Source organism: Rattus norvegicus, chromosome 9 (genome assembly GCF_021556685.1).
Source record: "Rattus norvegicus strain SHRSP/BbbUtx chromosome 9, alternate assembly SHRSP_T2T, whole genome shotgun sequence".
NCBI classification, from domain to species: Eukaryota; Metazoa; Chordata; class Mammalia; order Rodentia; family Muridae; genus Rattus; species Rattus norvegicus.
The window spans coordinates 74,714,790-74,740,943 of record NC_141542.1 but is presented as its reverse complement, the minus strand read 5'-3'; the positions used below and the strand labels follow the sequence as shown (position 1 = coordinate 74,740,943).

Here is a 26,154-nt window from a genome sequence, read left to right as displayed (position 1 = left end):
TTTTAAAAGTGATCAAATTCTACCAATAGTAAAACAAAAAGACTGGCTATAAAATATAAAGTAATTTGCATGGGAGAGAAATAAAATTCTCATAAAAGGTAGAAAAAAAAAAAGAAAAAAAATACTGTCAGAGGAATTCCAGAAGTCAGAAGTCTTACACAGTATCTTGGAGCATAAACTGACCGCCAGAGGCAACCCTCCCACAGTTGAGAGTGCTCCTTTAACAAGCCCTCCAACCTCCCTTGCACAAGCAGGGGCGTGCTCTTGTGTTTTAGCAGTAAAGATGGCAGCCTCAATGTTAGCAAGAATTCTGTGCCCTATTCTCCTACAATAAACAGGTTCAAACCTGTCATCCTAGGACATCTCAAAGACTCCTTCAAGTGCTCACGAACAAATTGGTGGGTCTATCCCTTTATTAGCCAGAGATTATCTAAGAGTTTATACCTCCATCAGCCAAAACTTGCCCAATTGTGTCTTTGGTAAACTATAGTGGGCTCAGACACAAGGAGGACTATTACTTAAAATAATTAAAAAAAAAAAGAGTGGTCTAGAGACAGCTCAGTTCATGGTCTTACAGAGAACCCAAGTTCAGTTCCTAGCCCCATGCCCGATGACTCACAGCCTCTTATACTCCAGTTCTGGAGGATCCAGAGCCCTCTTCTGGACTCCTCAGACTCCTGCACTCACCTGTGCATATACCCACATAATTTAAAAGAAATCTAAATGTTAGAGAGAGAAGGCAGGACAGTAGGTAAGCCCGCCCACCATTACCCATCCGGGAGTGAGAGCTCAGTGACCGAGAGCATCTGCTGCTCTTCCAGAGGACCCGAGTTTGGCTCTAACCAGTCACACTGGCCCGAAACTCAAGCTCCAGTGACTCGAACTGCACAGGTGGTGCCCCCTACCCCCACGGGGGTCATTCACATAGACCAATATATAAATATTAAAAAATGGTATGTAAATGTCTGGAAAGCTAGGGTATTAGCTACTTTTCTGGTTGTAGAGAGAGTAATTTAAGGGAGTAAATTTACAGTTTGAAGGGATAAAATCCATCATGGTGGAGAAGCATGGACAATCACATTTCACGAAGTTAGAAAAGATCAGCTTGTCTTCTCCCTTTCCTTCTTTTATGGCCCCAGTCTGTGGAATGGTGCTACTCTCCCCACCTTCATTAACCTTGAAAGCCACAACATGCCCAGAGTGTATCTCCTATGTGACCCTAAGTTCTGTAGAGACGCTTGTATTAACCATGACAGTTACCTCTGCCCTAGTCATCCCATCTGGTGTAAATGAGAGAGGCTGTGGCCTAACAAGTGTTTCTAACACAGGCAGAATGGTGAGAGGAAACAAAAATGCTCAGACAAGAGATGACTTCCAAATCCTCTATGATATTCATGTAACTGAATGGTTCAAAAGCAAAAGACAAGAGAGCCTGACATACAAGATAGCCATGGCAAAACTACTGTGACATTTTACTTGGTCATAAGAATAGTTACTTTGGCTATATGAATTCAATAAAAATTTAAATCAGTAAGTTATGTGATGACAAATGTTTTTTAAAAAAGTTTATTATCTAAGATACAGCTATTTTATGCACATACATCTCAATGTAAGAATAGAGAAAGCATTAATCCATGAAAGGCCAAAAAAAAAAAAAAAAAAAAAAAAAAAAGAAAAGAAAAGGTAACAGAATACTTCTTCATGTACAAAACTCAAGCAACCGAATACTTGTTTCATGTTCTACTTATACTTCTGCTCTGACTTGTGCTTTGGGAACTTGGAAAAACTAGGATCTGTATCCACTTCACCTGCACTTCATCTTCTCATCTTGCTGCAAAAGAAAAGAAAAAGCAAGATTAGCAATAAAAATTCCAAGCTAATTTTTTCCCATTCTGACCATAAGGCTAAGTCAAGCTTCCCTAACTGGAAAAGCACCTCAGGCACGCTTCTGGTCCACTTCCCTTTTTGGGTTCCTGCTCATGTCTCTGGGCTGAGGTCCTTTCTCCATTCATGTTAGTCAAGAAGTGCATTAAGTTTCCTTTGGTTGTTAGTATTCATCAGGCTGGCTTGCTTGCTCGGGAAGAGGGCTGATCCACCCTCCTAGTACCCAGTGCTACAGGTGGCACTGAATTTCTTCTCTACACTGTGTGTGCATGCACATGCACATGTGTGTAAGGGGTGATAGTTTCTGGTTGAAATGTACACACATAGTCTCAAACTGAAAAGGCAGAAAGGCTAGCTGGAAAGCAGGGTCCCTTCTCTGCTGACACTCATCTCCAGAGCCATGACAACACCATTTTGAGTAACTGGACTTGATAAAAAATGTTAAATACAAAGCACAATATCCTTTCATTACAAATTACGAATGATGACAACCAGCTGTCAGTGTTGGAAACAGAACACTTTAGGAGTGTCTATTTCAAATAGAACTCCCACACCTGAGGCCTGGAATACAAGAATCATAGGAAGATAAAACAAAGATATTTTTAAAAATCTTTAAGTTGCAAAGCATTGAATATGAAAAGATATTTAATAGTAAAATCCTTAATCGATAATGATTATGTAATCATGTCTTTAAATTAAAGTGCTATTATCTTTATGAAACAAAGACTTGGTAGAAAAGAATTCCATGGGCACACAGCAACACATAGATTTCCCTGCAGCACAGTTAGGATAAGAAACATCAGGCAGGGAAAACTAAGAGACAAGGACAGAGTGAACCTAGAGATATTACCACCAGATAATGCAACAGTGCCCAGAAAGCATTACTCACCCACCACTGGCACAAATTAAATACATGGCAATGCACTGTGTTTGGGGTATGTGTGCTCCATGACAGTGTGGATGGGAATGCACATCAGTACAACCAAGAGAAGCAATAATGTCTGATCTCAGGGGATTATGAAATCATCTAATCCACAGCAGAGAGAATTATATATAAATCCAGCTGGTAAAATGGTTTTAACAGGGAGCTGCAGAGATGGCTCAGCGGTTAAGAGCACTGGCTGTTCTTCCAGAGGTCCTGAGTTCAATTCCCAACAACCACATGGTGGCTCACAACCATCTGTAATGGGATCTGATGCCCTCTTCTGGCCTGCAGGCATACATGCAGGCAGAATGCTATATATAATAAATAAATCTTTAAAAAAATAATTAAAAAAGGTTTTGACGGGGATATGGAAAAATCTGAAATTATGTACTAGAATTGAACAAACAAGTAAATACTTTCAGATAGTGAAAACTAGGCTTCTTACTAATTGAGAAATTACAAATTAAGCGAAGGGGAATGCTAAAAAGAACCCTGCAATATTAAATTAAAACTAGCAGTATTAGACTAGATCTAATGCATCATGATTTTTATTATATACATAATACATATAGAAATATAAAAGTGTATGTCTATGTGGGTGTTATGTACCAGTTTCCTCCAGGATTAAAACATTCTACCCTCAGGAAGCTCCTTAAGCAGTAGGCAAACAACTCAAAATAGCTCCAGAAGTCCCTGAAATTGACCAGATTCTCTAGATTGAGCAATGAAAGTTGAGAGTTCTGCTAAGAGCTTCCAAGACTCTTAGATAAGCCAAACTTCAAAGAAGACTCTGAGGTCAGACCAGCTGCCCGGATGAAGTAGAAACTAGCTGAATTATCTAGAAGAGGTTTAGACCAACTGAGACATCTGGAAAGGACACTCCCCAGCCTGTTGTGCTGCTTGTGGGATGTGCCCATGTTTTCCAGCTTTTGTGAGATATCACCCATGTTAGGGTGGGCTTTGGTGATACAGTTGTCTTTAAGCCACTCCGGCTCCAGTAAGTAACCTCTCAGCCATACTCCTGTAAGTAACTCCAATAAAACTCACTGGTAAGTAAGTTGAACTTTGTCCTGTGGTGGGTTTTCTATCTGGTGTGGGTATATGTATGGGTTTTTCCTCCCAGGAAAGTTTTGCCACACGACAGTGTGAAACTAGGATATATACATACATATGGATATGCATATATACATACATATATATATATATATATACACATACATACATATACATATATATATATATATCCTAGTGCTCTCTGAGAGGCGCCCAAACATAATCCCTGTGGTATACAGATTATAACAAGAACACTACTGTGGGATGATGTCACAGGTGAGGCAGGTACAAGATAGAAAGAAGCCTGTAATTGGACGAGAAGGCAGGATGGGCGGGAGAAAAGTCTGAAGGAAGAGAAAGAGACTGGAACGGAAAGGAGGAAGAGTGAGGAGGGACAGAGAGAGAGAAGCCATGGCAGGACAATACGCTGTACCTTTACAGGTTGTTACAAATGTTCTTAAGGGATTGGTGTGTATTGGGCTTTGTATGTTTAGGTGGGCAATTATATCTTATCAACTGGGCCAAAGGATATTGTGTTGTGTGTTTTTTCAGGAAGTGATTTAGGTATAAGAAAGTGTGCGGCGGCTAGTCTGGGACACCACAGATTTGGGATGTGTGTTTCTGGTATGGAAACCTGCCTTGGGAACTAGATAGTAGAGAGACTGCTACCAGGCTCAGAGAGAGGCCTTTGGCAGTGTGGTATGGGATGGAGCAGAGCGGGTGAGAGGCTTTGCTGACTGAGAATTAAGATGTCCATCTTGGGGCACTGTGGTGCTGGACCTCGCAGGGCTAAAAGACAAGCATATTTTTTTTTTATTTTTTTATATTTTTACAACAACACACTACCCACAATCCCGATCTACTGGCATTCATGTCTTTATATAAGTCCTTCCAGGTGATTATAAGCAGGAACGGTGATTTGAGTCTAACAAAGTGACAAGGGTGAGAGGCCACCTGACTTTTGAGAGCACATTTCACTATAATACTATCTCACTAAAGGGTTTTGCTGTAGAGTCTTTCCATAGCTGGCTTTGAGCAAGTGGCCTTGTTGGGAGGGAAGCACATGTAGCATGGAGGTGAAAACAATCCACAGCCAATAGCAAGATGCTTCTACCCTCATGAGGAGATTGTACCAATAGTGTCTGTGATCAGAACCTCCAGCTAAGAACTCTATGGCACTCTGATCACAGTATTAAGAGACCTACCCTGAACACCAATTAAGCCATGCCTACATTCTGAAAAAGAATAAATGGGTACTATGTTCTAAGCTACCAGATTTATGATAATACTATGTAGCAATAAATAGGCAGTACTATAACGTCAGCCATGAGCATATGTAAGACACAGAATCTGGCTGCTAAACACAATTTTACAATCAAGAAAATCAGAATTCCTAAGAAGTATCTGATTCCAGGGTCAGGACAGAAAAAGTACAAACCTGAACATCTGTGGTGTCAGAACGTAATGAAATGGTCAAGAGCATGAAGTCTTGTTAGAGGAAATCAGAAGCTATTCTGAAGGGGCTCCTGATACCAAAGGTGGAATCACTTGAATAACGAAGTAAAGATGGACAATACTGGATTTCAAGGAGACTATAATGTGGGGCTATTAACTCATAGAAGTATTTCCTCACAGAAGCAGAATGTCAGGAATGGTCTCACACATCACACTGGCATCGGTTTCAAGCAAAATCTACTAATAAATATTAAAATTAAACAAAATTTTGACATACAGGATGTCAAAGATTCAAAGGCTCTCCCCTAATCCTTAAGGAAAAGATAAAAATTTCACACTGCAGAAACCCAGCAGATTTCAACAATAGCTAAGAGATCAAGGTTAGCTCTGTCATGGTAAAGGAACAGACTAGCATAATAAATCCTTGATACGATGTTAGGACATCTTTCATGTGGAATTCACTTAAAATTCATAATTACAATATGATCATAAAAAAAGTAAAAAAATCCCCAAATCTCAATTTGTGGATATTCTACAAAATAATTGACTGGTAATCTTCAGGATGCCATGAGAGAAAGAAGAGTAGGAAATGACACAGGTACGATGAGGTTAAAGAAAAGCAAAAGCTAAACATAACATAGGGCTCTACTTAGTACTCTAAAGCAGAAAACACCCATTAGTGATATACAGTTGGCCAGTTAGAAGAAAACAATGTAAACAGTCATTGGAGTGATTTTATGGCAATTAAAAAAATGTGAATACATTATTCATTAAAAGACATAAGAATTTATTGATAGCTTTGTGGACTAGAGCCTTATGCATGCAGAACAAACTACACCTTGAGCTATAATATAAACCAGTTCTACCTAATCCTAACGTGGCAAACTGTTAAGAAATGTGTGTGTGTGAGTACAGGCCAAATGTCAATGTCAAAATGTCTTCCTCAATTGATTCTCTTTGAGATAGGCTCTCTCACTGAATGGAACTTTCAGATCTGGCTAGACTGGCTGACCAGCAAGCTCCAGGGTGTCTCTCCCTTCCCAGTGGTGGGTTGACAGGAACATGCTGCTGTACCTGCATGACTTATGGGTCTGCACTCAGGGCCTCATGCTTGTTCAAGCACTTTACCGATGAAGCTACCTCTCCAGCACCAGAAAATGTTATTCTTTAAAAGTACATATAGAAGTCTTTTATGAATGAAATCACTCAGTATTAGAGATTTGCTTTAAAAGTACAACAGCTGGGGCTGGAGAGATGGCTCAGCGGTTAAGAGCACCCGACTGCTCTTCCAGAGATCCTGAGTTCAATTCCCAGCAACCACATGGTGGCTCACAACCATCTGTAAAGAGATCCGATGCCCTCTTCTGGTGTGTCTGAAGACAGCTACAGTGTACTTGTATATAATAAATGAATAAATCTTAAAAAAGAAAAGATTAAAAAAAAAAAAAGTACAACAGCTGAATCAGATACAGCACAATGCTGGTCATTATAGAACTCCAGGAATGGGTAAACTGGGAGAGGGCTCAGAGTCTTCTTTACTACTATATATCTGCAGTTAGGAAAAAATCTTTTTAACTGTTATTCTTTGGGATCAAAGGAAATATAAAGCACACTGACTTCTAGGGAGCAACACAGGAAATAAACATGATAGCTATGAAAACACTGGTTGGTAAATTGTATTCAACAAATTTAAAAAAATTATAGCTACCAATCATTTCTACCAAGTTCGTACCACGTGACTGATTCATATGAGTCAGTGATATTCAGGAGTGTTCAAATACTAATCCAGGCAAACCGTTCCTCAGAAGCACATTACCAATACTGTAACACTTGCCTTCTAAGGCTTGGTTCGGTCAGGTTGAGAGGGGTGCACTGTCTTTTCCTCCTCATCTGGTGTGAAGAGTGCCTTTCTGACTCATTTTCAGGGTTAGCAGTGTTACTAGAAACAGAACTGTTATCCACCAAGACCAGGGATGTTCTGCTACCTAAAAAGAACATTTTCACAAATATTTGTACAAGCATATGTAAAGATATAAAAATAAGTATGAGGTCAATACAGTTTACCATTCAAAGAGATCAAATTTTAAAACTTAAAAAATTAATTTTGAGAGCAAAAGGAGCTAAAAAATATAAAATAAACCAATTGCAAGGCATTACTTAGGGTTTTCATTGCTGTGGCAAATGAAGACTGCGATCATAAGCAACTTGGGAGAGGAAAGGGTTTTCTTCACTCCCAGTTCCACAGCCCAGTCTGTCACTGAAGGAAATCAAGGCAGAAACTTGGAGGCAGGAGCTGATGCAGAGGCCATGCCGAGTGCTGCTGACGGACTTGCTGTTTCCCATGGCTTGCTCAGTCTGCTTTCTTATAGAATCCAGGATCAACAGCTAAAGGATGGCTCCACTCACAGTGGGCTGTGCCCTCCTACACCAATGGCTAATCTGGAAAGTGCATTACAGATTTGCCTACAAGAGGCATTTTCCCAACTGAAAGTCCTTCACTGCAATTGCTAACTAAAATGTTTTGCCTCTGAAATCACAAAAGCTCTTTATGGCTCAACTCTTCATATACCCACACCAATCTCTGCACACTCATTCAAAACTCATTCACGGAGATCTGGTTGCTCAGTGTGTGGAAGTCACCATGAGGAGTTATTCCTCTAACATACCTACTACCCAGACTCTTGGAATTCTTCTGCTTTGGGTCCCTTTTATCTAGACTAGGCTTAGCCTCAAAATTCTAGTGATCTATAGACACACTGAAATACTGGCATCAAGTAGAAAAACTTCAACATAAGAATGTCTAATGTTATAAAATCTCTAATGACAAATATGATTATAAAATATGATTTCAAGAATGTGTTTAAAAATTCATAGACTCGGGTTGGGGATTTAGCTCAGTGGTGGAGCGCTTGCCTAGGAAGCGCAAGGCCCTGGGTTCGGTCCCCAGCTCCGAAAAAAAAAAAAAAAAATTCATAGACTCAAGTCCGTCTACATATGGTAAATAGTGAATGCCATATTTTTGGGCTTTTTCCTCTGATTTACTTGATTGTTCATAACACCTATTATTTTAATAATAGTTAATCAAAAGTAAACACTAATGCTAAAAATCGTGCTTATTCATTAGTCTAAAATGTTACTTACTTGCTTTCTTTGCAATTTCCTCTAATCAAAATTTCTCATTCTACATCCTTAGCTTAGTGTCTGCTTTTAAAACAATTTACCACATACTGTCCCTGTTAACCTTTACATTATCTGATCCATTACATGTAAGCTGCTAGACTGAACCCCCCACTCTTATAAAACATGTCTTTGGTAGAATAAATTCAATACAATTCCCTGTACAACATTTGATTTCCTCCAAACACATGAAGAGAGACCTTAGCTGCCTAAAACCATTATTAGATGACTTTATAGTAAAGGCTAACTCAAGTTTTATATTTCAAATGCACAAGATAATCTGTTACCTTCTCAATGTACAAACTCTCATGTCTGTTTCTATAGATGATGATATCCATACTATTTCAAAATTTTCACCAAAAAAAAAAAAAAAAAAAAAGCCAGTTTTAACAGAATACACACCACTGATTAAGTGAGAAGAATACAATTCTAAACCTTTGGCCTACCTGGTCTTGACTTCTGTGTCCTGCAGTGGGATGTAGGAGTGCCTTCCTTTAACTTTTCATGGGCACCATCACCTACTGGAAAGATGCATGTACTGTCCAGGGAAGAACTTTCTTCTAGCATCAGGGGTTTACTAGAAAAAGTACTCAAAGGCACAGAACTCTCACACATACTGCCCAAGGAAGAATTCTTTATGTTAGATGAACATATCTCAGATAAAGGTTTCAACACCTTTGAGCGAAAGTCTGGCTTACTCTTGGCAATTTTCTCATTCTCCAAATAGTTCTCCTTCTCAGTCTGTTGGAAGTAAACTGCCGTAATGCCATCAGTGTTCGGTGTTCTCTCCACTGCTCCACGGGTATCAGAGGATCTTAGAGGGGTCTTTCTTTTCTTTGACTTGGATGTCACTTTACTACCTGTCTGGGCTGGGTGGCTTCCTTCTCTTACCACACTCAGAGAGAAGGCGTCTCCCAGTGTACTCACAGTGCTTGGTTTCTGCTTCTTTGGCAGGTTAGTCTGCTCTCCAGGGCCAGAATCTGCTTCATTTGGACCGTGTTTTAAGCCAGAGTCCAAGGTGACGGACTCCTGTGAAGAACCTGTTAACTGCAAAATACACCTGTTCTTATCTCCTGTCAAACTGTTCCCTGCTTTACATGATACCTTTTTCCTTGGTTTCTTAACTAGTGAGCAAAGATCTGGAGTCAGATCATGATTTTCCTCTTCGTTACTGGTTTTTTTCCCAAAGTCACAACTCATAACATCTTGGCAATGTTTGAGCGAGCTTTTAAAGGCATTCCCATCTTCATTAATAGTCTCATATATTTGGTTCATTTCAGAAATGATTTTTGATATACTAACCTTCTGACGGAGCTCCTTATTTAATGGGTCATGTGCACTTCCTTCATCATTTTTATGTATCTGGTTGATTTTAGAAATTATTTCTGTCTTTCGCTTCACCTTTTGTCTAAGCTTCTTATCTACCTTTGAGTCAGCTTGACAAGCAGGTGGCATATTAGGGTCATGTCTTTTCAACCCCAACAACGGTTCAGCCTTAAAATCACATGACTTCACACTATCTTTGTTATAAAAAGCAGGCTTATCAAACTCGCTTACGTCTTTCAAGGTTCCAGGGATCTCTTTATCCTTTTGTAGCAAGAAAGACTCATCCTTTTCTGAACAAAGGACATCTCTGTCATTACTAAAACAATTCACTTCAGAAATTACTTCTGTCTTGCGACTTAGCTTCTGTCTAGGGATTTTGCTAATTTGGGACTTATTCTGACCAGGGTATATACTAGTGATTTGCTTGTGCAGATCCAGAACATTCTGGGTGTTACAGTCATGTAAGCTTCCACTGTCTCTTGTGTAAAGAGGTGTTTCAAATTCTTTTGAAGCTTCTAGGTTTCCACTGGTGGTTTCTTTATTTGCTTGGGTTTGGAAGGGAAAGTTGCCTTTTTCTAGGACGTGAATATCTTTATCATTATCCTCATTTATTTGGTTTGTAATAGAAATTATTTTGGTTCTTCGATTTATTTTCTGCTTAGTCTTATTTATTTTTGTTTGATTTTGCTGAGCATTGACATTCTTTTTCAAGTCCAAAATTGTTTGAGTTTCATGGTCACATACATTTTCATTATCTTTGATGGAAAGATGAGCTATATGAAATTCATTTGCATCTTCTAGGTTTTCAGAAATGTTCTCTTTATTGTCTTGGTTTGGCAGTAAGTTATCTTTTTCTGATGTTTGAATCACAAATGTCTGCCGAGAAGGCTTACTTAAATCACAGTGTAGGGTGTTCTGATACGGATCAAATTTACCATCTTGAAGGAATTTGACTGAACATCTGGAGAAAGGGTTTGTTTCCTCCTGCTCATCTGTCGTATACGTTTGCCTCCTCCTTTGATTTTGAACGTTCTCCTGATCTGAGCTCTTCTGGAAGGTTATTTCCTTCTGCATGTTTACCTGAGATGGCTGTTCACTATTGGAAATACAGTTTGGATCTTCTGAATCCCCTCTGCCATCTAGGACACCAGAGCCTCTCTCTGGTCTGTTTTCAGTCTTTCCCTCAGCACCTTCCGAACTAGCTTTACATTTTCTCTTTGATCTTTCTTTCTTCCTATCAGAGCTTGGACCTTTCACTTTTCTGAAAGTCTCCTTTCTACAATCTGCCTTTTTCTTATTTTGACTTTTATTGCTTTTTGAAATTGTTACAATCTTGCCTATGTCAGTAGCAGTTAACTCCATGTCAGCGTCTTCATACACAGTTTTCTGCAAGTGAAAGGTATCAGTGTTCTTCTGTACTTGTTCCATGCACTTTACATTAGGACCACTGGAAGACTCAGAAGGTAAGTCAGGAAAACACTCTGTATTTCTTTGCACGTTATTACTGGTTTCATTAGTACAACCATTTATCTCATTATTCCAATTTGATCCTGGACTTGAAATTGATTGGTGATCTAAATCTGCCACATGCAGAATGTCTGCAGCTGAAGACACACACTTCTTCCTCTTAGTCACATTACCAAGTGACAATTTTTCCCTTATGGGGCTGGGAGACGGAGCATCTTTCATCTTACTCAGAAAACTCTTAGGACTTTGATCTGAGTGGTAATGGCTCTCTACAAAATAAAGAAAAGGAAAATAAGTAATAATCTACAGTAAACAAAGCAGATACTTAGCTGATTCACAGAGAGGACTTCTGACAATCTGTTCTTCTCAGACCCTTATATTATTCAGAATTCATGCTGATAAAAATCCATTAGACTAACTAGAGTGCTCACAGGTCACATTTTACACCTGAATCCATGGGAAATGCATACTACTGAGTATTCATCCAGCCTCGGCCCCAAGATTAGAATGGGTGTACACAGTCATGGAGCCAGCAATTCCTACTTCTAGGGCTCAAGGAGACCATGAACTCAAATAACAGCAGCAACTCTGGTAGGGAGGATGCCTAAGACTGTGGCAAGGAAAACTAAAATGCTCTCAACCTAACAAGTGGAGTTCTATATTCTAGTCAGCTAATATTTAACAAGTACGTAAGCACCGCAGATTATCAATTAGGAAGACCATGTAATGAAATTAAGTATCATCATGTTCTCTTACTAAGTCACTACTCAAGTTCATTAGCACTATGACAGTTTCATTTCTGTTGCTCTGATAAAACAAAGACAATAGCACCGTAAAGGAGAATTTATTTGGGTCACAGTCCATCATTGCAAGGAAGTCAAAGTGGCAGGAACTTGAAGCAGACAGCCACATCCAGAGTCATGAGAAGAGAGCAATGAATGATGCAAGCTTGTACTCAGCTTGCCTTCTCTGCTTTTAAACAGTTAAGGATCTCCTGCCAAGGAAATGATACCACCCACAGTAGGCAAGTCTTTCCAACTCAGTAAAATCAAGATGATCCTCCACAGATATGCCCACAGGCAAACCTGATCTAGACCATCTCTCATTGAGATTCTCTTTCCAGATGACTCTAGACTATGTCAGCTTGATAATCCAAACTAACCATCATAATCAATAATTGGTTATGAACTTGAAAAAATCGGCACTATATCCATCTAGATGAACATTTTTCATATCCATGAAAAGGAGAAGATGAAACTAAATGAATGTAATGAGAGTTCGAAATGACAAGCTAAGCAAAATGGAAAGCTTGGTCTTGCTCATTTCTGAAGACTGCTGCTAAACAAACAGTATTGGGGGCCATGGATCTGACAACTGCCAGCGTATTTACTTCAAGTTGAAATTTTCACCAATAGTTTTAAATGGTAGAAGTTAGCAAGTACAAGTTAGCAATACAAGAGACCTACATAACTGATAAGCTGTTTAGACACTGTTGCCCTTAAGAAAAGCTACATAAAGCTTTAAAATCAATCTTACCATTAGGAAGTACATCAACACTTGAAGTATATTCTGAATGACCTGATTCACATGTTTTCTGATTATCTTCTTGAGGAAGGAATACTTCCAAATTACACTGATGTAAGGATAAAGACTGTCTTGATACAGAAGAGGTACTATCAGGTGATGTCTTTGATACAGTTCTGTTGTTACATTTTGTTTTCCATTTATCATCATCACCATCATCATCATCATCATTTTCTGAAGTTATTAGAACTCTAAAGGCAAGTGAGAATAAAGTAAGAAATTCTGTGTTTTACAAAAATTACATAGGAAGAAAAAAAAATCACTATACTTGTGCCAATAACCTGACTATTTAGAAAAAATAATGGATGAATTTTTGAAGAAAAAGTAAAAAATTGATATGTAGAACCTAAGGATTATTATTAAAGAAATGGGATAGAGACTGGAGAGATGGCTTAGCAGTTAAGAGCATGCACTACTCTTCCTGAGGACCTGAGTTTGGTTCTACCGCCCATACCCACAGTAGCTTGTAACTACTTTTAACTTCAGCTCTGGGAGGATCAGCCTCAAGTCTCCATGACCATCTGCACTCACACACATGCACACACACACAATTAAAAATAATAAAAATTTAAAGAGAAATGGCATACTCTCAAAACCTCTCTACAAGAAAGCTATAGGATAAGGTAACTTTTTAAAGCTCTTATAGAAAAGTAATACCACTTCGTAATATGCTTCCTGAACTAGAACTGAAGTCAGCACAACTGAATTACCTAAACCTGAAAAATAACTGCAACAAAAGAAAATTAATAATTTTTATTATAACACATATGCAAAACACCTTTAAAGCAACAATAATGATTTTGTGATGCAGAGAAGGAATTTAAAAACAGATTACAGAGAGGAACAGCTCGGCAGGTAAGAGGTTTGCCCTGGAATGCCTGATGACCAGAGTTCAATCCCAGAACACATGGAAAAGTGGAAATAGACTCCACCAAGTTGTTCTCTGACCTTCACAGACATGCCAGGTATTTGCACCCCCATATATACATCATGTGTACACAGCCCACATACACATCATATGTGCCATACACCCACTAATAGTAATCAACCAATTCATTGTATTTTATTATGAGTAGAAAAACTTCATTATACTAATAAAGGAGTATCTTTTCAACAGCAACAAAGAAGTACATGATTAATTCAATAGCTATTCACAAAGAAACTCTCAGCAATGAGCTTTTAAGTTTTCTTTTTTCTGAGACAGTCTTATTGTGCAGAGCAGCTCACATTAATTTGACTCAATAATTTGACACTTTAGGTGAAAAATGAGAAATAGAAGGATTCTTTAAAGAAAAGTTAAAAACCTGACCAAGAAATAGGAAATTTGAATGCCCTCATTTTTTTTTTTTTTTTTTTTTTGGTTCTTTTTTTCGGAGCTGGGGACCGAACCCAGGGCCTTGTCCTTCCTAGGTAAGCGCTCTACCACTGAGCTAAATCCCCAGCCCCTATGCCCTCATTTTTAATAAGAGAAATGGGATGTTATCAAAAAGTTTTTGACAAAAAAACAAAACAAAACAAAAAAACCAAAAAAACAAACAAACAAAAAAAAACTATAGGCTTAGGGCCAGTGAGATGGTCCAATAGGTAAAAGTAGTTGCCATACAAGTCTGAGGACCTGAATTTGATCCCTAGAACCTACAGTGGAAGGAAAGAAATGACCATGAAAGTTGTCCTCTGACCTCTGTACAAGTTCTGTGGCATACATGCATCTGTACTCACACCCACCCACTATAAATATGCATACACATTCACATACTACACACATGCACACACAATAATAAAGAATGAATGAATGGAAACAAACAAACTGTGGGCTTAGGTAATTTCTCCCAAGCTTTCAGTTTGCTTTGAACTTGTGATATTTTGTCTCATCCTGGAACTTTATTAATCTGATAAGACCTAGAAAATCCAAGTGTTCACATCATACCTAACAATGGAAGCACAAAGAATGCCTGTTGTGATGACTTTCCAACTTTGAACAAGTAGCTACTGCAATGAAGTAAGAAAAAGTAAAAGGTAAATGGCTTGCAAAGGGGAAAGAAAACAGTTCTTACAAACAACGAAAGTATAATCACAGAAAATTCAAAGAGATAGTCCCAACAAACTGTTAGAATTAACAAGCTTACTAGAAAACAAGGCCAGTATCTAAAAATTAATTGTATTTTTGCAAGCTAGAACCAAGACGAAAACATAGTTTAAGAAACAAGTGCACCACGTGAGCACATGCCTGTAATCCCAGCATCCCGGCAGTAGAGGCAGAGGAACAGTGATTCAAGGGCAGCCTCAGCTATTTGAAATCTTGGCTCAAACAATCAAAACAAAGGAATTCATTCAGCACAACACTAAAATATCAAGCAAGTAGGAAAGAACTCAGCATATGGAGTAACTTTGTATAAAAAACCCTATAAAACATAGAAGAAAACACGTAATAGCTAAGTAGACCAAGTGATACAGTATGCTTATAGATGAAACTATTATATAAACTTTCTACTTTCCTCAAACTGAACAAATTCTCAGTTGTTTATTAATATAATCTCAGATGTTCGATTTCACCAATAAAGACTTGGGAGCCAGATGCTGAGGTAAAAGCCTGACAGCTAAGAGAGGCAGAGAGAGCACCCAGCTGATCTTCCTCCTCAGCTGATGTCCCACTCTATCTAAAAACCCTTCAAATTAAATGTCTCTCCTACTTCCTGTCTGCCTCTCCATCTGTCCTCTTGACTTCCTTTACTCTCTATGGTTTTTCCAATGTTCACTCCCTGCCAACTGGTTGCTTGTTCTACCACCTGACCTATGTTGACTTTGTACAATCCTGGTCACAATAAACAGAAAGTTCTTGATGTGTGTGTTAGGGCTGAGCCACAGCACAACTAGAAACAGGTTTTTCCAGTAAATAAAACAATCTCAAGGTGTGACCAAATTATCCTGTAATGCCTAATAAATGTTCCACTATCCCTTTGTGTGTGTGTGTGTGTTGGGAGGGGTGCAAATTGTTAAACTACTTATGAAATGCAAAGGACCAAAACAGTCATAGTGATATTGAGAAATGAAAGAATGAATAAAGTAAAGGACACTGACTGAAACGAGACTTAGGTGAAAACTAATAGTTTAGGCAGCATGGTGGTGACAAGACTCACGTATAAGAACAGTGAAATGAGTTCAGAAACAGCCTCCTCCATATCCATCCAGTCAGTTCATTATGATACAGATGAAACCGCCATTAGGTAAGGGAAGGATAGTGTTTTCAATAAATGGTGCAAAGCCAATGAAATTTCCACACTAAAAAACAAAACAATAACAACTCTGATCCTTTGTTATAGTTTCTATAAGCTTGGCTCAGTGAGAGGCACTATGAGAAGGTGGGGCCTTGTTGGAGTAGGTGTGTCACTGAGGGTGTGGACTTTAAGACCCTTGTCCTAGCAGCCTGGATGCCAATCTTCTAGCAGCCTTCAGATTAAGATGTAGAACTCTCAGCGACTTCTGCCCCATGCCTGCCTGGATGCTGCCATGCACCTTGATGATATGGACTGAACCATAGGACCTGTAAGCCAGCCTCAATTAAATGTTATCCTTACAAGAATTGCCTTGGTCACAGTGTCTGTTCAAGCAGCAAACCCTAAAACACCCTTCCCTCACATAATACCCAAAAAATCTAAGTAGGCTGAATATCTAAATGGGACAGGGAAGCCGATGAGATAGATGAGAGTAAGTAAAGCACTTACTATACAAGGCTGGAGACCTGACTTCAATCCCTAAGGACTCATATGAAGACCAAAGGAGAAGTAACTTCATGAAGTTATCCTCTGGCCATCACACATATGCTATGGCATATGGAAGTGCCTTGCCATCCCCATCATGCATATAATAATAAATTATTTTAAAAATAACAATGTAAAAGAAAGTGCTTCTGCTTCTTTTAGCATAAATGCAGCCATTTTGTATTCAGTCTCCATTCTGCTCATAAGGTAAAATTAAGTTAAGGTTCTCAGACTTTACTTTCCAGGAGTAATTATCTATAGTTGACACTGAAAAATTCTCCTAAAAGGCCATAACACTATGGTTGTATTACTTATGCTCTGTTAGCTCAATGCTCTGAAATGCCCCTGTTCACCCGTCCACCGCCCCTCTTACTTCACTTAGGACGAATCAGCTTAAAAGTCAGCTGATAGCCAAACTGTAGCACTGCCTCCACCTTTCTGAACTTGGTTTTTCCTATAAAAAGCCTGCCCTAACAGACTGGTACCACAATTAGGCTCCAAGTCCATTTTTGTGGTCCTGATCAATTAGTCCTGGGATGTGTGTTCAATAAAATATTCTTGCTGAATTGAGATCAGTGCTCATACGGTCTGTATGGCAATTCCTGAACCCCAACAGAAGAATGACTTTGTAAACAGTAAAGATCAATTAAGAGCTACAGGAAGTATTAATCAGAACATTGGGAGGAAATACACATACATACAAACACACATACCCACACCCACACACCCACATACACACATACACACACACACACAGCTTTATAAAAAACTGCTCATCTAAATTTACCAAGGAGATAAAAAAGAAAAGATGCAAGCCAGAGAGAAAACACTTGTTATACACAGAGTAAAAATACTACTCAAAAGAACACATATAAACAAGTATTTAACTTCACTGGTATCTGGGAAATAAAGATAAAAACTTGAATTTAACAGCACTTTACACGGGGGATATAGGACAGGAATGCTCACATACTGCTGCTAGGACCATTCTTCAGAAACGATTTGGTAGTCTACACCAAATAGAATGTGTATTCATTCACCAAGAGGGAGCTATCTATATATGCACTGTGATGGCCTTATCTGTAACAGACCAGAGCTGGAAACGCAGCAGAATGGAGATGCAGTGGAATACTGCACAGCAATGAGGAAGACATACAGCTACATAGAGAACTCCTACAAACATAATGCTGAGCAAAAGTCAGATTTTAAAAGTACTTTCTGATCATTAGAGGAATCACACAAAATTGATGTATGATGTTTTAAGGTCAGAATCCTTGAGTAGGCAGGCACCGGGTGATGATCAGAAAGGAAGCCTACAGGGATATCTGAGATCATTAGTAACCTTTTCTGCTTTTTTTCCTTTAGGGTCCTCTAGACAAGGTCATGTAATACTGTTCACTTGTGAAAACCTGCCTTTAATATGTATAAAATATTTTAAACAAAATCTCATTAAAGGACACAATAAAATTTTTTGTATTGCAAACACACACACTTGACTGTGGTTTTCTGGTTTGTTTATTGAGATAGGGTCTACCTATGTCACCCAACCTGGCCTGGAAATTGTTATGTAGCCCAGGCTGGCCTCAAATGTATAGAGATTTTACTGCATCAACCTCTCAAGCACTGAGATTATAGGTTTGCACCACCACATCTGTCTACAACTAGACATGTAAAACAATAAATGCATAACAGCTAATGTGTTCTTGAAAATATAAAGGTATAGGATAATACAACTTTCTACTTTAAAAATACACTAAAAATGTACTGGTACAAAATGAAAGCAATACAGACTCCAGATACAGTATTTCATGTATGAATGCCTCTACTTATTTCATGTTTTCACTGAAGGGCAAAGGTTCCCCTTAACCAAACTACCAATCACACTGATGCTTCAAGTGACTTTCTAGTTTTCTGCCATTGGAATAGTACTCATGCACATACCCACATATATACAAGATCTTTACACTGAGGCAACTCGTGTCTACATATACATTATGTAATATACAAGAGAATATATACACTTAAAACAAAAACATTAAACTTATTAAGTAGATGGAAAGATTCCAGTCACTGCTTGGGTCAATTCACATCTATCTCCCAGTGTCTACTGTTTAATATGTCAGCTTTGAAACTGAGTATGCTTTGTCAACTTATAACCAAGTCAATCAAAAAAGGGAAGAGATTTTGGACAAGAGAATAGTGAAAATGAGAGTTAATCTCACAAATTAGGATTAAGTATACATGACGTTAAAGGTGGAAACAGTTATTCAGATTTGCTCAGCAAGAAAAGAGGCCAGAAAAAAAAAATGTAACTAAAAGTAGCAACTACTACAACCTATTTAGTTTATCTGCAGTTGAGGACAGTTTCCTCAGAGTCCTGAAGAGCCAGCCTTAATAAGACACCACACGATTTCCATTTCCACCTTAGTAGCACAGCGGTAGGTTGTCAAGGAACACTATCTTATGGAGTCTGTACTCTGAGCCAGCGTCAATCTAGCCCAGGTAACTAAAGGCATACTAAACTGAAGTATAAAATACAAGTCTATGAAATATCTAATTCAACAAAGCAACATTACACATTATTTATTTATAAGTCATTATCTATAATTATCTTTTCTGTTTTTAGAATGTGAGTAAATAAAACCACTCAAAGCCCAATCTACCATCCCCTAAGGCACAAAACCATAAGTCAATATGTAACTCAGTTGTAAACAATTACCTTGCATATGGAAGGTGTGCAGGCTTGCATTGTTTACTGACCCTTTTTTTCTTGTTAGCTGACAGGAGAAAAGAACTTTGATGGAACTATTTTTGAGCAAAACAAAGAAAATGTTAAGAAACGATCTATTGTGTCAGATTTGTCATTAAAATAGCAAATTATACCAGGGTACCAAAGAAACATTACTATGCATGCGTATTGCTGGAGAGTAACTCAGGACCCGTACATGCCCAGCTAGCTATTTTACCATTGAACTACCCAGCCTTTACTTTAGGCTTTAATAGTTAAATAATTATAGTATAAAGATAAGATTAAAATAGCTCATCCTTCATCATATTTCCAGTGATAATCCTGATATTTTTGTTAAGTAACCCTTAAACTTTCTCTAATTAGAAATAAAAGAGTATATACCAATATATATACAAAATAGTTATAGCTATACATAATTTGTTCCCGTCTATTCCATATGTGTTATGTAGCATGGAAACACACATTTGGAAGTTACCAGTACAAGTTAGTAATTAAAACAAAGACTGGTAAAATTACCTAACAAGAACGAGTACAGACAGAAAAGAGAAATCTAATGGGCACTCTGAAACTTAGCAGTTAGGAAAGGAAACCAAAAAAACAAAACAAAAACAAAACAGACAACAACAACAAAAACAGGCTGAAAGAAGAGGCAGAGAGGTGGGAAAAGATCTCGGAGAGTACGGTATCCAAAGTCCTAAGATCAGCCTAAGAACCAGTAGTTGCCTGCCCCTGGGATCTTGTCACCCTAGTACCACTGTTGACTTGTGGAAACACCATAGTGATGTAGAAATCTAGAGGTGTGAATCAAAAGCAAGAAGAATGTAGGAATATGTCTCAGAAAAAAGTACAAATGAGACAGTAGCTGAGGAGAATGTCTTTTTGTTAGTGTTTTCAAGATGAATTATGATAAGCTTTTTGCATACTGACGCAAAATAATCCAGAAAAGAAAAAAAAATATGATATAGGAGAGAAAAGTACTCTATACTAACATCAAGGTAACAGCAAAAGACAACTCGTGTGACTAACAAGGAAAATGGCTTAATGGGTATGGGGAGTGGACCGAGTCCTGAGAATGTGCATTATTGATATGATATCCCGCATATGATATAAGCCCACAGGAATGGCAAGGCCTTCCTTAGGTCAGGCTCAGAAGAACGGCAAAACTTTCCAACTCATGCATGGATAACACTGACTCTTATGTATGTCTGTGGTTTATTTTGTGTCAATATTTAAAATAATCTAGAATTTATCATACAGACTGGTTGGTAGACAATAGGATCTGCCTATTTTTTACCCCAATAATTTTTCAATTCTTTTTATTTTAAAATAAATTCTTTTCTATCTTGAAATGTTCCATTCTACTAAGACTTTGTTTCTAAATCTTTTTTTTTTTTGGGGGGGGGGGGGTCATTATGTTCCAAAAAGCAGTTTAATCAAAATTAGATTTTAATAATTTCAATAACAAGTTGTAAAGATGATGCATGATACATGATTATTGTTATTTCTTTGCACATTTGAATATCTTACCTTGATGCTATTTAATCTCAACTATCTTCAGTAATGATAAAAAAAAATGGCCCTACTCACGTGAATTCACTTACCTCAGAAAGACTGCTCATTTCAATTGCAGTTAACAAACTATTGCTCACTTGTGATTCTATTTCTATCAGCTTCTTATTCTGTACATATAAAACAAAGACTTTTAATTAAGGCTTGAAATTTGTTATGATGATACATTTATAGATAGCATCAGTGTAAGAAGACTCAAATTTAAAATTTTTTTGATTCTACAAATTCTCACACTGTAACCCAAGATGGTCTAGAACTAAATACTACATAGTGGAGACTGGCTTTGAGTTAGTGGCATCCTCCTGCCTCAGCTTCTACACTACTAGGACTGCAGGCATGAAGTCAGGCCTGGTGACTGTTTTCAACTGAGATCACATAAGCTCAAAAGCTGCATTAACGTTCAGTCAGAACAGCCATGCACACAGATACACTGAACATTTGACATTAGTTAGCAATTTTCTGGTATTTTTCTGTTTTCACATAACTGTATATCACATGGAAAATAAACATAGCTGGTCAGTAATATGAGTTAAACCATTAAAGTATTACAGGCCATTTTTTCCATTTTAAACCAATTTCTACTCATTTTAGACCTAAAACTACAAAGAAAGGACAACCTCCTCAATTCTATTTGGCTTGTAGCCAATGAAATGCAAGATTAAAGGAGAGCAGAGATGTTGTGGGGTCCCTTCAATTATTTAGAGGAATTACACTCGCCATTTAAAAAGTGTATGAACAAGCCAAGTTTTGCTTATGGTGAGCAAATGTTGATGGCGGTGTGCACTGGTTTATGGTGCACACAGCGTGCACTCAGAGCAAGATTTAAAATGTCTGCTCTATCACCAGGAGGTGTTGATCCTTAACATAGACTTACACAGCCTTACACTGACCTTCAACAATTCTCTACAACTGAAATTTTAAAAACATTTTTAGGGTTTCTATAGGAATGTAGTTAAAAGATTCCATTTTAATGGAGAGTCCAAAACAACACGATTTCCATACCAGATTATTTAGTTTTAAGCGAAGAAAGGTATTCTCAAAATTCAGTTTCTCTACTTCTTTCTGTAATTGCACCTTTTCAGTAGTGATTCTTCGAGAATTCTCTTTCTCTTTACTAAGGGCCCGAGCTAATGCTCTGTTGTTGTGCTTTAGAGAGATCTTGAAAATAGAAGAATTGTCTGCAAAAATATTTTTAAAAAGTTAACACTCAACTTATACCTTATATTTCTTTAATGAAATCTTGCATTCCTTAGTAAAATTATTTCAGAAAAAAATGGTTTACTTTATAGATATCAAATGACAGTTGAAAAAGAATGGCAATACAAATACAGTTTTAGAGAAAAAAAAAGTTCCCGGATTTTGAAGCTGAAGAAAGAAAAGCTAGAGAGAAGACAAATGCTGAGAGGCATCTGGGAACTAGAGAAAGGCAGCACTGCGTATGACAGCAGCCTCAGGTCACCTGGGATGCTGTCATCCGCTCCTCTCCCCACCTTGACTAGAGGCAGGGTGGGAAGATGATCCCAGAGCTCTCACTGGAGAACAACAGGAGGTAGGGCAGCCAATCTGAAGTGTTTGCAGACATTTCTGTGGCTTCACAACTCAATAAAATTGCCTATGCTCCCAAATACCATTTCTTAAACCTCAAATGAAAGGACATTTTGTCTAGGATCTGTGGGATCTTCACCTCTATCTAAATGAATATACCTTTTTTAGTAATTGACTGCAATCTAAGTTACTATGATTTAAATTGTTACTGAAATGGTAGCAAAGACATTTCAGTGAGGATTTAATGATTAAACTCACCTTAAAAGTACTGTTTCTTTAGTATGATTAAATCAAATTATATTTTCATAACTTGAATTTAGATTCTACTACATGCCAATAACATACTTACTCCACAGTAACACACACACACACACACACACACACACACACACACACACACACACATGAGACAGGCTAATATGTCTTGTCTTGGTCTCTTGAACGCTGAAATTATATGCATGTGCTAACATATGTTACTAACATAAGTTTTGTTAAATATAACCTTTTTGGATATTCAGAGAAACATTTTGGACATCTAAAAAAAAAAAAAGAAAGAAGGAAAGAAAGAATAGAGGGGCAATGGCTGAACTGTAAAATGGAAAAAAAAAAAAAAAAGTAAGAAAGAATCCACAACAGGACTTCATCTTCAGTAGAGTTGATTCACTTGGCTCTCCCTGGCATACTCAATAGAAACAGACCACAACCAGTTATGACTTCCAGAAGCTGAAATAACATTTCCCTGCTGTTTTCCAAATGGTCCTGACAAATGAAACAGGAAATAACCATTGTAGAAAGTGAGCTAATTCAGATTTACCTACAGATCCTGGTAGGAGCAATGTCCTGATTTAAAGATATTTAGACATCTTGGCTAAGTCATGGGTGTAGACAGTACATTCCCCAGTGTAGCCAACGTGGGCATAAACCATTGAGATAATTTTGGGAAGCAATAAAAGTTTATTCTGGGGAGTTTTCCACATTCATGGAATTTTGTTTTATTTTTGTTGTTTGAGGTTTTATTTGTTGTCTGTTTGCCTTCCTAACACCATACTGCCAGGATTCATAAAAATCTCATTTCCAAAGTTTGTAGGGCTTTCTTGGTGAACTCCGGCCTATATAAAATCATGTACTACCACACCCGATCTTGTCACCTGACTGCCACAGAACGCCGAGCAAATCTTACTCTATTTAGCTGTTTTCTAGAGAAGCCATATTGGTACTGTCTTTGTGCAATAATAAGTAGCTACCTGGGGCACATTGCTTATAATTCAACTATCACCAAGGGCAGGTTAGCAAAACCATTCAGCAGAATAGCTGAAAGCCACAGACAGAAAAGATCAAACAGAAAAAGTACCAGCTAACAAAGTGGTCATTCTAGTCGTTTTCTTTATTTGCCCAAATAAGGTAGGTACTTACTTAATATTTTTGTTTTGATCTTTGAAGCAAGAGAAACATTCAACTTTGTCTTTGCAATTCTATCCTTCACTCGTCTCTTAATTCCAGAGGAAACAGAGTCATCTTCTATCCCTGGGTACTCCATCACTAAAGTGAAAGGAAAAGAAAGGATGAGGTGGGGTGGGGTGAGACTACAGTACTGATTAGTAAGTGTAAAACCTGGTAACATCCATTCTAAATCACAACCACCATGACTCAAAATACACTGTCTACATAAATATTTGCAAAGTCCTTTGCATAACAATCTCAAAATACAAATTTATATAATCAGGAGAATTAGTGAATTGCAAAAAAGTAAATATTTTTGTTTTTCCATTCAAACCTTTATTTTATCTACATGCCTAACAGGCACAATGGGCTACAAGCAGATGACAGGACAGGGTCCCTGCTGTCATGGAAGGAAAAGTCCAGTGTGACACAGACACTGTATGCAAAAGTATAACCTTAGACAGGCAAGTGGACCTTCATGGAAGCACAAGAAGTGACTCACTCAGGGAGTAGGGGAGGGGCTGGGAAGACAGCAAATTATAAGCTCGCTTACATCTAGATTGATGGTCTACACTGGTTAACCATGTAACAGAAACAGAAAGATAATTAGACTATAAGACAACAACAATGACTTTAATACACAAGATATTAAGGAAGTGGTTAACGCTATCTGGGCAGAGAAAACAGATCAAGAAAAGCTTCACTGAGGTGCAGGTGATGATGCTGGGCTATGTGACTGAATGGGGTCAAGTCCCCAAACCTGCATTCCTCCCACAAGCTGCTCCACTACTTGATCTGAGTCCACAGAACAATCTCAGTATTCTTTTCATATCCATCCCCCAAACCCCTAGATTCCCAGCATCTTCATCGTCCTCAACCTAACTGCCTTCCGATTCTTCACATCCTGTAATTGGTCCTCTAGTTGGCTAGAAGGTGACCTAGTCAGGTACCTGCAATTCTCAAATCTATACAGTCTGCAGATTTAATGTAAGGATCTAATGATGAGATTCCCATTCATGTAGGCATCCCTAATACTATCCCAAGCATCTTCACCGAGACGAGCAGAGGTTCGGGCAATGCTGACAGACACAAGTTTCTGTCAAATTTGTTTTCTACTGAGCTCTTACTGCCTCTTAGTGCCCGGCACATAGCAGCTCCTTGGATAAACTATTCTGACAGAAATAAATATGGACACATGAAAGAACTTTTCAATAGAAAAAAAAAAATCCGCCCAATGTTGAAATGGTCATGTTTGAAAGCGGTGAGCAAAGTGGAAAGCTGTCAATGAATGACTGAGAAGATGACGGGGGAAAGGTGAATTTCTACGACAGGGAGGAAATTCACTAGGAACGTATTAACATTATAGTTCAATTGTTCTGAAGCTTTGACCAAAAGAAAATATAAAACCGCAGGGAAGCAGCTAGGCTAACTGAAGCTTTACACCTCAGCAGGACCCCTCCAACAGACTCCCTCATTCTACAAGTTTTCCTTGACAAACCTCCCTCTTCCAACTTGTTGCATTATCCCAGGCCCCAACTCCAGCAGAACCCACAGGCCAATCTGAGCAGAAAAGGAAGGAGGCTAACTGCAGGTCTTCAATATTCCCTCCAGTCTAATCCACAGCTCTGTAGCAGACCTTCTGCTGTGACTTCTCATCTTTGACCCCATTTCCCGGGCGGTGGGGCGGATAAACAGATCCTGATGAAACACTCTGCTTTGCTCTCTCCCGTGGACCCCCTACGCCATCCCCCAGCATACAGTCCATCTCTATCCTTAAGTGTCATCTCCCAACCGAGCCAAGCTCTTGGTTCTCTGTTCTAACCAAGCTAGGCGGAGGCACTACCCCTGGAGATAGCATCCCTATCTACACGCAAGCAACCGTTTCAGACCCGGTCACAAGGACCTAGTTGCCTTTCCCTCCCGGCACTGACCTGAAAGCTAGTGGCGACCACTCGCCCAGCTGGGAGCTCAAAAACAGGTTACCGCCCTGATCCGAAGCCCGCTCTGCGTCCGGGCTCCGCGTCCCGGCCCTGCGAGCCGCCGCTCGTTGGCGAGGATTGAGACGCCAGAAGCAGCCGAGAAGGAATAGGGCTCCGCAGGACTTGCTGGCCGAGCAGGTCTCCTCCGCGTCCACTGGCGAGTTCTTCAGCTGTGGGTGCCCACACTTGCCTGAGGAGCTCGACAGTCCACGGCGACCCGGTTTTAGGTTTAAACGCCGCGGC

The 26,154-nt window shown here is 38.7% G+C and overlaps 1 protein-coding gene across 3 annotated transcripts; it reads right to left on the bottom strand.

Moving 5' to 3' along the window:
* Positions 1-1,539: 1,539 nt before the first annotated feature.
* On the bottom strand, positions 1,540-26,154 carry Sgo2 (shugoshin 2). 3 transcript variants are annotated; one of them, XM_087566158.1, is made up of 9 exons: positions 25,864-26,154; positions 23,906-24,031; positions 21,950-22,125; positions 20,980-21,057; positions 19,349-19,434; positions 12,824-13,062; positions 8,941-11,556; positions 7,152-7,302; positions 1,551-1,831 (listed from the first exon to the last, which is right to left on the bottom strand). In XM_087566158.1, exons 2-9 carry the CDS (start codon positions 24,027-24,029, stop codon positions 1,816-1,818), a joined length of 3,486 nt encoding a protein of 1,161 aa, XP_087422284.1. In that variant the 5' UTR covers positions 24,030-24,031; positions 25,864-26,154; the 3' UTR covers positions 1,551-1,815.

What these genes read in the sequence shown, in the direction of transcription:
- Sgo2 (XM_087566157.1), bottom strand. Translation starts at nt 24,029, where the DNA reads ATGGAGTACCCAGGGATAGAAGATGACTCTGTTTCCTCTGGAATTAAG. An exon ending in GATCAAAACAAAAATATTAA is followed by an intron (nt 22,126 to 23,905) that starts GTAAGTACCTAC and finishes ATATTTTTGCAG; the next exon opens with ACAATTCTTCTATTTTCAAG. An exon ending in GCTTAAAACTAAATAATCTG is followed by an intron (nt 21,058 to 21,949) that starts GTATGGAAATCG and finishes TTATATGTACAG; the next exon opens with AATAAGAAGCTGATAGAAAT.